Raw genomic sequence first — 10,847 nt, 5'->3', positions numbered from 1 at the left:
ACATGGTGTGAGCTTTGGTGTCTAATTTAAGTAGCTGCAACAACAAAATGGCACATGCCTGGAATTTTTCAGTGTACCAGGGACTTATGGTTTCACTGGCTCAGTTATTCTTTCAAACTAATGTACTGGGTTTCCAGCAACTTTTGTAAACATTCAGCACATGTGTTGAAATCTAGCGAATATATGTGCTTCTCTTTTGATGTTCTGATGCTTCTTTATCTTTCTGACAAAGTGGTTGCAACCATATACTCATAGGAACATTTCATGTGATTTTAGGACTAGGACACAAACTTATGCAGGTTTGTTGCATGTAAGAAATGCCATGTGTATGTGTAACGAATAATGGGCACTGTAGTGAAAATTGTAGGTTATAAATCATTTGTGGCTGCTGTATACACATTTCATTTGAAATTGTTTCTTTTCCAGAAATTATTAGTACGGCTGAACGGACTGATATTGCACCACATGTAAAGGATGGTTATATCATGATGTTTATTTACATGCCTGTGGTATTCACCACTGAATTCACCCCATATATAGGACAAATTATTAATCCAATTCTTAAGGTAAATATTCTTAATTAGTTAATTGCTTGTAACATAGATGACATCTTATATGAAGGAAGTTTGAAAAATGTTTGAAGTATTGAAATATTTTCATTGTGTAATTGGCAACACTTCCAAGGCCTGGTCAGACTGTAGCTCAAGGTCAGGCTGCATAAAGGTCCGAGTGTGGTTCATTTGTTCCGAGAGAGTGGCGTAAAAATGGTTGCTACACAAGTGGTTTGCACCAAGAACAAACAACACTGATGGGTATTAATGAAGACGAACAGACATCTTCGTACTCACTGCTGTGAAAACCTCAGATCCTATTAAGCAACAGTAATGCCAATTTTTGCAGCAGTTTCTGATAGTTTGCAAGAATTACTCATTATTATTATTCCTCAAATCCTACTGTTATTGTTATTATGTGTCTTGGTTTGCGGTGTTCTTTCGTAGAGTAGGGCTTGCCAATTATATTTAAGTGGTATCATTTCAAAGTTCTAATAACCCAAGATTTTTCTGAGGTCCAAGAATCCTTTTGTGTGCTTCATTTGATATTGTTTTATATCAGAATCAGCAGCTTATTACCTCGCTTACTTTTATCACCTTTAGTTAGCATACAGCAGTGGTATTCAACCTTTTTTGTTTGCGTGCCCCCAGATATAATTTCTCTTCAACTTTGTACCCCCAAAGTTGTTGGTGTATAATTCAAGTTATACATAGTATATAATCTACATCTAAAATAAATTACATTACTGATTATTCAGCTTTTATCATAAAATAATATATTTTTTAAATTTCACATACCCCCTAAGATGTTTTTGCATACCCCCGGGGAGTACGCATACCCCAGGTTGAATACCACTGGCATACAGTAAGTCAATAATGATTTTGACAGTTTATTCTCACCACAAACCCAATCTCCACCACCACCTAAAAACACATTGTATGCCTTTTAGTCTAATTTTTTTATTTTTTATTTTCTGTCTCATTTGCTCATGTACAGGTAACCCTCGATATACGCCGGGGATGCATTCCTGGATGAACTGGCGTAAATGAAACTGGCGTAAATTGAAACTCTTTTTATAATGTAAACCAATGGGAAGTCAATGACATGCGTTCCCGGCACCCAAACATTGACAACTTAAGTTCCTCAAAAATTGACTTCGCTTTATCCGTGATAGCAATTTCAGTCAAGGGAATGTTTTTTTGATTCATGTCATCCACCCATAGCAACAGTAATTTCTCCATTGTTTCAAAAAGTTTACTTCCGCTGACTCACTTGCGTTGCACTTACTCTCGTAGCCTGCTGCGTTGACTGTTTTATTTTATATGAATTTTTCATTAAGGTAGTCACAGCGGAAGGAGGCAACTTCATACTTCTGCACACATTACGACGGGTATCACCACCTTCTATTCTACGAATTACGCCCATCTTATCTTCTAACGCAATAGACCTACGCAACTTTTTACCAACACATTCACTTCTCTTACCAGACATGGTGGCTCTTCTACAGTTTATAAATATAAAACAGTTGCTACTGCAGAATAGTGGTCGAACAACAACACAAACATGTTTAGCACAGTTTTCAGCACATTCAATGTGTCAGCAAGAGGTGAACTGAGTGCATTTTTCCTTACTCCCTAATCGGGCTGAAAGCAAATGACTCACCGTGAAGAGTAACCAATGCTCACGTGACTGTTGCGCAATGTTGGCGGATTTTTAGGAGATTATCTCGCAACAACTCAGCAATGAGTGCAGAGGTGACTGTATTTATAATTTTTATTCAAAATCAGCGATGTAAGAATTACGATTTAGTGTAAGAATCGGTACGAGAAACATTGTAAAACGTTATAAATAATAGTAAAATATTTTTTTTTCTTCACTTTTTGACTTGCTGGTTTCAAAAGCGGCGTAATTCTGAATTGGCGAAAATTGAACCGGTGCAAATGGAGGGTTACCTGTACTTGTGAACGTTTTGTATTTGTAGGCTTTGGCAGATGAGAATGAGTATGTGCGTGACACTGCGTTGAAAGCAGGTCAGAGAATTGTCAATCTTTATGCAGACACAGCCATCATGCTTTTGCTGCCAGAACTTGAAAGGGGACTGTTTGATGATAACTGGAGGATTCGATACAGGTATTTGTCTATATAAAGAAGTTATCATTACTTTTTGTTTTGGTATGACTTGACATTTCTGTAATGACCGCCATACGTAGGGATGTATTTTAAGAGTTGAAATGGAGGAAATTCAGTATCATCGCTTAACTGAATGTTACAGTTCAGTAGTTTGCACTTCTGGTTCATGTTTAGAAGGTGCTAGATTCAGTTTTTGGCCAAGTCATCTAGGTTGACTTAAGGTTTCTGTGCCACAGCAGTGGAAGGAATCTATTATTATACCAATTCGTAAGAAGGGTGTTAAGACTGATTGTAATAATTATCAAGGAATCTCCCTCCTATCAGCTGCCTACAAAATTTTATCCAACATACTTCTGGCGAGGCATACTCCATATGCCAATTAAATTATTGGGGATCATCAGTGTTTGGTTTTGTTGTAATAGATCTACAAATGATGGTGATCTGAGAAGTCTGTTTCCTTTAAGAAAGGAAAGCGTGCTAAAAACAAGGTAAATTTAATTTTGAAGGTGATAATTTTTTTGTTTCCACAGTTCAGTGCAGTTATTGGGTGACTTGCTCTACAGAATATCTGGAGTGTCTGGAAAAATGAGCACTGAAACAGCAGATGAAGATGATAACTTTGGAACTGAACAGTCACATCATGTAAGCCATTCTTCTTCTGTATGTTTTACCAGTATGTAATATAATGAGAGGAACACTGTGTGTTGCTGGTAATATATAAAATCATAAAACAAGTGGCTTCTCCGGAAACTTCACCGTAACAGTGATTCCTAACACGCTACAACTTTTTGCATTCAGTACACTCAAGGTTTGCTTCTGAAGCTGTTGATGGCCAGATGTCTGTAAGAGTACTGTTAACCATCTTTCTTTTCCTCGCCAGTCCAGGGAGTCTAGTGGATGTTGAGTCATTATGGGATGCACATTGAAATGAGAACCATTAGCTATGCATAATTTAATACAGCTGAAGATTAGGAATTGTAATAAATCGTATGTTGGCATCATGATAATTGTAATTAAAATATGATGATTGTTTTTGGAAATATTCTCATATTTGTACAATACTGTTCTGGATACATGCATTTCAGAATATGGTACTATTTTCACATCTCAGCCATTCAATTAGTCTTCTAAAAATTGTCTTTATTTATGAGTATGTTGACTCTAGTGACTGTTGCAACCAGGTGAGTCTTCTGCTTTGCACAGCTGTTCTATCCTGCCCGATTTCTTGTTTGTTTTTGTAATTTCTTCCAGACAAATGCTGTGATAGTGCCTTAAAATATATCACCTCCACTTGCACATTATTTCTGATTTATCATTTACAGTTATTTTCCATTTTACACGCAATAATGTGCAAACTTGAGGAAGTTTCATTAAATTTTCAGGCTATCATTGATGCTCTTGGTGGAGGACGCAGAAACCGGGTACTGGCAGGGCTGTACATGGGTAGGTCAGATGTGGCTCTCATGGTGAGACAGGCAGCTCTGCATGTTTGGAAGGTTGTCGTCACCAACACGCCTCGGACTCTGCGAGAAATCCTTCCTACGCTCTTCAGTCTCTTGCTTGGCTGTCTGGCCAGTACCAGCTACGACAAGAGACAGGTACTGATCAAATGAAGATAAATAGGGACAGGTTAAGGAGGAAATCTTTGTACTTGAATCCTTATCGCACTGTGAGTGGGTACTTTTAAGTAGTAGATGGGTACAAATAACTGCAGTAGCGGATGCATCTATAAATCCTATACTACTACTAAATGTCACGGTGTAGTAGGATGGGTTTGTATCACAGGTTTTCCTTTGTCTTATGATTCAAATTCTGGGTTAGTATCTCCAATTATGTTGCCACACCTGTCACATTCCTCCTCTCTTTTGTTTTTGTAATGTATAAGTGTAGAAAGTAGTGTTATAAATTATCTAAAAAGCACAAGGTTTATTTTTCAGTATCAAAAGCAAGGATCTGCAGTAAGTATTTTTTTAACTATTACAATTAAGAGCTGCGTAAAAGGTATGATATTGGGCAGCACACTTTACCCAATAATAACTGTCAGAACTATCAGCAATTTTATTTGTTCTTGTGACAGGTTGCAGCCCGTACTTTAGGAGATCTAGTGCGGAAACTAGGCGAACGGGTGCTGCCAGAGATCATTCCGATTCTGGAGAAGGGGTTGGAATCAGATCAGCCAGATCAGAGACAGGGAGTGTGTATTGGTCTCTCAGAGATAATGGCTTCCACCAGCAAAGACATGGTGCTCACATTTGTAAACAGTTTGGTGCCCACTGTGAGAAGAGCTCTGTGTGATCCGCTGCCAGAAGTGAGGCAGGCTGCTGCGAAGACGTTTGACAGTCTGCACTCAACCGTTGGTGTTCGAGCACTCGATGACATCCTTCCGGCAATGCTCAACCATTTGGTATGCCATTGCAAATTCAGATTTAATGTCACTCTGGGTGAATAGCTTTTGTCTTTTATTTGTGTTACATGACAGAATGAAGGTAAAGACTATAGATAGCTTGGGCATCCATATTCACTGACAGACAAGTCGATAGGGCAGGGGGCAGTGTTGTTACACAGGTTAAATATGTGAGTTTCAGTCATGATGTTTTTCATATGTGGTGTTTTGCACAAATACTTATTTGAACTGGGCAGTTGTATATTATTTAGCTGTATGTTTCAAGATTTCTGTGTAAATCTCATACAAAGAACAATTGGAAATGGATAACAAAATGAGTAGATTCAGATGTTTGAAGGGGAATGTGTGTTTTTAATCATTATAGATCTCTATAGTGGTACTAGTGCATAAATACCTCTGATTAGAGTCCATTTGCTTAGTGAAAATTTTATAGTTGGAAGTTATATATGAGAAGGAATGTCAGTTTCTGTTTTAAGGAATAATGAAAACTTTCTCTCTTTCAGAATGACCCAGACCCGAAGGTTGCAGAGTCCGCGCTAGATGGGTTACGGCAGGTGATGGCCATAAAGTCACGCGTGGTTCTGCCGTACCTTGTTCCACAGCTTATCGCTCCTCCACGAGTAAACACCAAGGCTTTATCAATTCTTGCCTCTGTGGCAGGCGAAGCTCTTACAAAGTACTTGCACAAGATATTGCCTGCACTTCTGGCAGCTCTGTCTATGGCCCAAGGCACACCACATGAGGCCCAGGTGAGCCATTATTTAACCCCTCAATGCAATTTGCCGCATACGTCATTCATCTGTAGTCTGCCTCCCTTTTTCAGTTTGATGTACATTGTGCAGCAACAGGCTGGTGTTATGTGACATCAATTAATGAAACTGCAAACACTTTCAAGATGCTATTTTTACTAGAATGAATGAGAGGCTTTGTTTTAGAAACACAGGCTCAGGTAAACATCTGATGATCTCACTCATAAATATAGGCTACTAAATAAATGGAGCCATGGTCTTACAGCGCAAACAACACATCTGATGATGAAATACCCTCGGGTGCCAAGCCGCGTCAGGTGGCTTGTTAATCGAGAGTCTTTCATCAACTTCCATCTCCACGAAAGCTTCACTTTATACAAAAAATCTGATATTTAGACAGATTATTAGATATGAAAAATGTGGGAGGGTATAATTCTGTTTACGAATGTATCAAAGAAGGTTTTTTTTTTACAAGTAGTGCTTGTTGAAACCCATGAGAATGAAAGTGATATGCTAGAAGTGGGAATGGTGATTAGCATATTACAAAATTTTTTGCTGTCAAACTTATTACGGACAGATATAAATTCCTTTCAAAGTGTACTTGAAGTGTTTTGTTATATGCTCGGACCACAACTTCGGTGATAGGGTGACAGCTTTCAAAAGATGTTTCACCGGGAATTTATACAATTCATTTTGGCGCAGATGAATCTGTATGAGCAACAGTGTATTCATGCGTGCAATGTGAATGTGGGATCACTTTCTGTGATGAGAAGGTGGAAAGAGATGACTGTAAACAAACTGCATATAATCATTGCACTTTTTGTGTTGCTGGAAATCATTCAGAAAACTACACTTCAGTCATATTCATTAATATTGCCTATCATTGTAATGAAATGTCATTGTAGCGAATATAACTTGTCTGTCCACAGAAGTTCATTATACTGAGATTGTTCTGTATCATATACTTATGTGGTTAGGAAAAGTGTTTTGATAGAGAATTGAAACTAGAAGGAGGAAAGCTAAAGGGAAGAAATTTGACATTAAGATAATTTGACTGAGGTTATAGAAATTGAAACTGAGTGGAGGCTGACCTTGGCATAACAGGCCAACTTAATTTATTTTACATATTCACAACAGGCAGATAATGCAAGTTGAGTGCAGACTTATTCATATCTTAACATAACATAACATAACGTGGTTGTTGGTCTTGTCTGCAGGAGCTGGAATACTGCCAAGCTGTTGTACTGTCAGTGACAGATGAAGTTGGTATTCGGACAATCATGGACCAGCTGATGGAGTCCACTCGGTCAGACAAGGTGGAGCTCCGACGTTCTGCTGTCACGTTACTCTGCGCCTTCTGTCGGCACACTCATGCTGACTACTCTCAGTATGTGCCACAGCTCCTGCGAGGCCTAATACATTTGTTCACAGACTCAAATCCTGATGTGCTTCAGATGGCATGGGAAGCTCTCAGTGCTGTTACCAAGGTACAGAATGTGGAAGTTGTACTTTTTTCTGAGCCAGTTGAATGCAATTTAAATCTCATCGCTGTTTGTCTTAATATCTATTTTAATATTGTCTTGTCATCTGTGCCAAAGTGTCCCAGGTAGTAACTTCCCCGAGGTTTCTTGAATGAAATTTTGTGTTTCATACCTCTCCCATGCATTCTTTACGTCCTGCCCATCTTATTCTCCCTGATTTAATCACCATTACAATATTAGATGAAGAGTGCCGAGCATTGTGCCCATCACCTCGTAATTTTACCGCCCTCCTCCTCATGTTGTATTTGCATCAGTTAACACCTTGTTCTTGATTGATATATACATTTTTTAGGGTGAGAGACCGAGTTTCTTATCCATATAAAGCAACAGGTAAAATTTAATTTGTTTATTTAGTAATTTAGTTTGGTTTAGTTAATTAAGGAATGCTGTGTAATAATTAGGTTATGCAAATGTAAGTGGTAGGGATTAATTTAAATTCTCAGATTTAATTTTTATGTTGAGTTCGGTTAGCTCAGTCTCTGTATAGTGACTGGCTACAAGCTGGATGACAGAGGTTCAGTTCCTGGCAGGGTAAAAATAATTTCCCCTAATCCTCTGCATCCAGACTGGCTCTAGGGTGCACACAGCATCCTTTGCAGTGGGTAAGTACCAGGGACCCTTTCCCTATGGGGTAGGTAAAGTGGCTGGGGCATGAAGCTGGCCACTCACCTCTATCTACTGCTGAGGACACGGAAGAATGGATATATACCTCCACCGCCCCACATGTCTATGGTGTGGAGCTTAATAATGGAGGCGGAACAATTTTACTTTTGCCATATTTGATTTTATAACATTATAAGATTAATGCTGTATTTATCCAAATACTGTATGTCCCTTATAGGAAATGCATATTAATTTTTTTATGTATTCCGATTGTAGACACGAATTTTCTCTTTCAATCTTCCTGTATTATGCTGGAATACTTTTTGTTTTACAGACTCTGGACTCTTCTCAACAAACCACTCATGTTGGGGACATACGACAGGCCGTGCGTTTTGCCGTCAGTGATTTAAAAGGACAAGATTTGCTTCCAGGCTTTTGCTTACCAAAGGTAAATTATTGTCTTATGTTGAGGTATGCTATATCTACAATTCACAATTTGTTTTTTATGAAAAGTACAAACACCTCTAAAATCTGGGCTAGTAATAATCTTTATTATAAGAAAGGACATAAGAGCCCACAACTTACGCTATCCTCTGACTGAACACGTTCAAAGAAAAGAGCTGCGTTCTCTTACCAGTAAGAGGACTGTCAGCAGTGGCGCCACCACACATGGTGGAGAGTCAAACAACCGTGAAGTAACAGCTTTAAACATGACACGCATAGGAAATTGCCGCCATAAAAAATTACTGGATAGAAATATGGATTTTAGGTCCTTCCTTTGGGATTCCAGATGCATTGTCTGACATTGTATTTGCTTTAGTTTTCACTTTTTTCTGTTTTTTGTGTATGTTTTATCTAGTGCTGACTATAATTTTCTCCTGTAGCCGTTGAGTTAGCGCATTGAAATAGAGAATTGTATTGTTGATGCTATATTGTTAGTGTTGTTATTATCACTGTTATCATTGTTTTCAAAATTTCTGACTTTTGTTTTATTTATTTACTTCAAAGTGAGCATAGGAGTAAACTGATAAGGCTGTAGACCAGAGTGTGGTGTGCATTCAGTTTTGATGATGAACTGAAAGGTTTAATTATAGGGGCTTCCTGTGTTTGAAATTCGTACTGTCATTTACAAGTGCGCCTAAAAATTGGCCATTGATTCTGTTTGCAGGGAATCACGCCAATTCTTCCTATTTTTCGTGAAGCTATTCTTAATGGGCTTCCTGAGATAAAAGAGCAGGCTGCACAGGGCCTAGGTGAAGTGATAAAACTGACCAGTGCTGAAGCTCTCCAGCCATCTGTGGTTCACATCACGGGTCCACTCATCCGTATTCTTGGAGATCGGTTCAACTGGAATGTGAAGGCTGCAGTGCTGGAAACTCTTGCTCTGCTGCTTGCGAAGGTGAAGTGAGAGAGAGAGAGTGTACATGTTTCCAAATATATTATCCTTTACTGTTTTTATATTTAATTTGCTTTCATTTAAATGTGTTGTGGATGTGAATGCATTGTATGCAGAGCCATACTGAACAGTGTCAGAAAATATTTTCCTTGTGTTTCTTTAGTGATTAGTACTTTATGTCATATTGTCCTTTATGGTGATGTTAGGGTCTTTGAACACCAGCATCAGCAGTCGTGTGATATCAGACAAGTCAGCAAGCATGACCTTCCCTTCAGATTGTTGGGACTTGAATATCTTGTGGTGGGGGAAGGATGGATGTTTCTGTTACATGCTTAAAGCTTTTGCTATGAGTTCAAAGTGTCTGTATCACTTGTTATCACTGCCCTCTGTCAGGTAGAACTGCAAATGCTCCATCAGTAGTGTCGTGCTGTAGCTTTTGTTGGACCTATTGGGTGCACCCCTTAAAATATCCCAGGCATCACATGATTCTGTGTTGATGCATACATTGAATTGCTCTGCTAGTGAATGAATGCTGCAGTGTTTATCCAGAGACACAGCTTCCTCCACTTCTGCAACATTCTTGGGTGTTATGTCCACATGGGCCTTACCTGACATTGCCTCGTCGGTCCTTCCCCTGAACAACGTCTTGTGCCGCTCTACCATCCTTGTGTTTGAGACACGTATTTCTGCACAATATGCACCAAGCAACTGAACAACAACTTGTTGGTCCTGGAATGTCAGTATTTATCCATGGCACACTTCCTGTTTGCTTAAACATGGTCATTCTGTTTTGCTTCTCATGGATGACTGCTGGTGTGTCATGTGCACAGCTGTGTTTGCTAGCAATGTTGCAAATAGGTTTTATTTCAGTAGCCCTCATGTTAATTGTCTGTCAAAAAGAGCATCATTTCAACACTGACTGGAAAATTGTTGAATGCATGCTCTCTGTATTACATATGAATTTTGTACTTTTCTCTTCCTGATGACTGATACTTTAAATTAGTGACTTAAGAAAACTTTTGTCCCTATGTATTGTTAGGATGAGAGAATTTCTATGATGTGAACCGATTTCCATGTAGAACACTCCCATTTTGGAACACATATGGTCAACTGGGCAGTCCTAAAGGCAACAAGTTTACTGTATGAAATGTGTTCTCTAGGTTGGTGTGATGCTGAAGCAGTTTCTGCCTCAACTTCAGACTACATTCCTTAAGGCTCTGAATGACTCCAATCGACAAGTGCGTATCAAGGCTGCTACTGCTCTGAGCCATTTGATTGTGATCCATACTCGAGCTGATCCTCTTTTCACAGAGCTGCACACTGGAATTCGCACTGCCGATGATCCTGCAATTAGGTAACATTGCTGGGGGGGGAGCAGGAATGAATATTTTTATGCATTTCAGTTCTAAGATGAGCATAAGAACATAATAAATTGTGTAAAAATGTAGAATCTCTTTTTTGCAAGAATTCTG

At 38.8% G+C, this 10,847-nt stretch overlaps 1 protein-coding gene across 1 annotated transcript in view; it reads left to right on the top strand.

Annotated features, from left to right (window-relative positions):
• l(3)80Fj (lethal (3) 80Fj) overlaps nt 1-10,847 on the top strand; it is a 55,243-nt gene that overhangs the window by 38,335 nt on the left and 6,061 nt on the right. Inside the window, exons 27-36 of the mRNA XM_087351325.1 lie at nt 427-566; nt 2,534-2,682; nt 3,213-3,324; nt 4,065-4,280; nt 4,760-5,086; nt 5,590-5,835; nt 7,053-7,322; nt 8,314-8,427; nt 9,148-9,378; nt 10,536-10,729. Of these exons, the coding sequence (XP_087207451.1) occupies nt 427-566; nt 2,534-2,682; nt 3,213-3,324; nt 4,065-4,280; nt 4,760-5,086; nt 5,590-5,835; nt 7,053-7,322; nt 8,314-8,427; nt 9,148-9,378; nt 10,536-10,729 (1,999 nt within the window). The remainder of the gene's footprint in view (nt 1-426; nt 567-2,533; nt 2,683-3,212; nt 3,325-4,064; nt 4,281-4,759; nt 5,087-5,589; nt 5,836-7,052; nt 7,323-8,313; nt 8,428-9,147; nt 9,379-10,535; nt 10,730-10,847) is intronic.

Source organism: Zootermopsis nevadensis, unplaced genomic scaffold, assembly GCF_977971745.1.
Source record: "Zootermopsis nevadensis isolate Lab colony 2312 unplaced genomic scaffold, Znev_1.0 Znev_ptg000019l, whole genome shotgun sequence".
In the NCBI taxonomy this organism is placed as follows: Eukaryota; Metazoa; Arthropoda; class Insecta; order Blattodea; family Termopsidae; genus Zootermopsis; species Zootermopsis nevadensis.
This window is presented reverse-complemented; position numbering and strand designations above follow the sequence as displayed.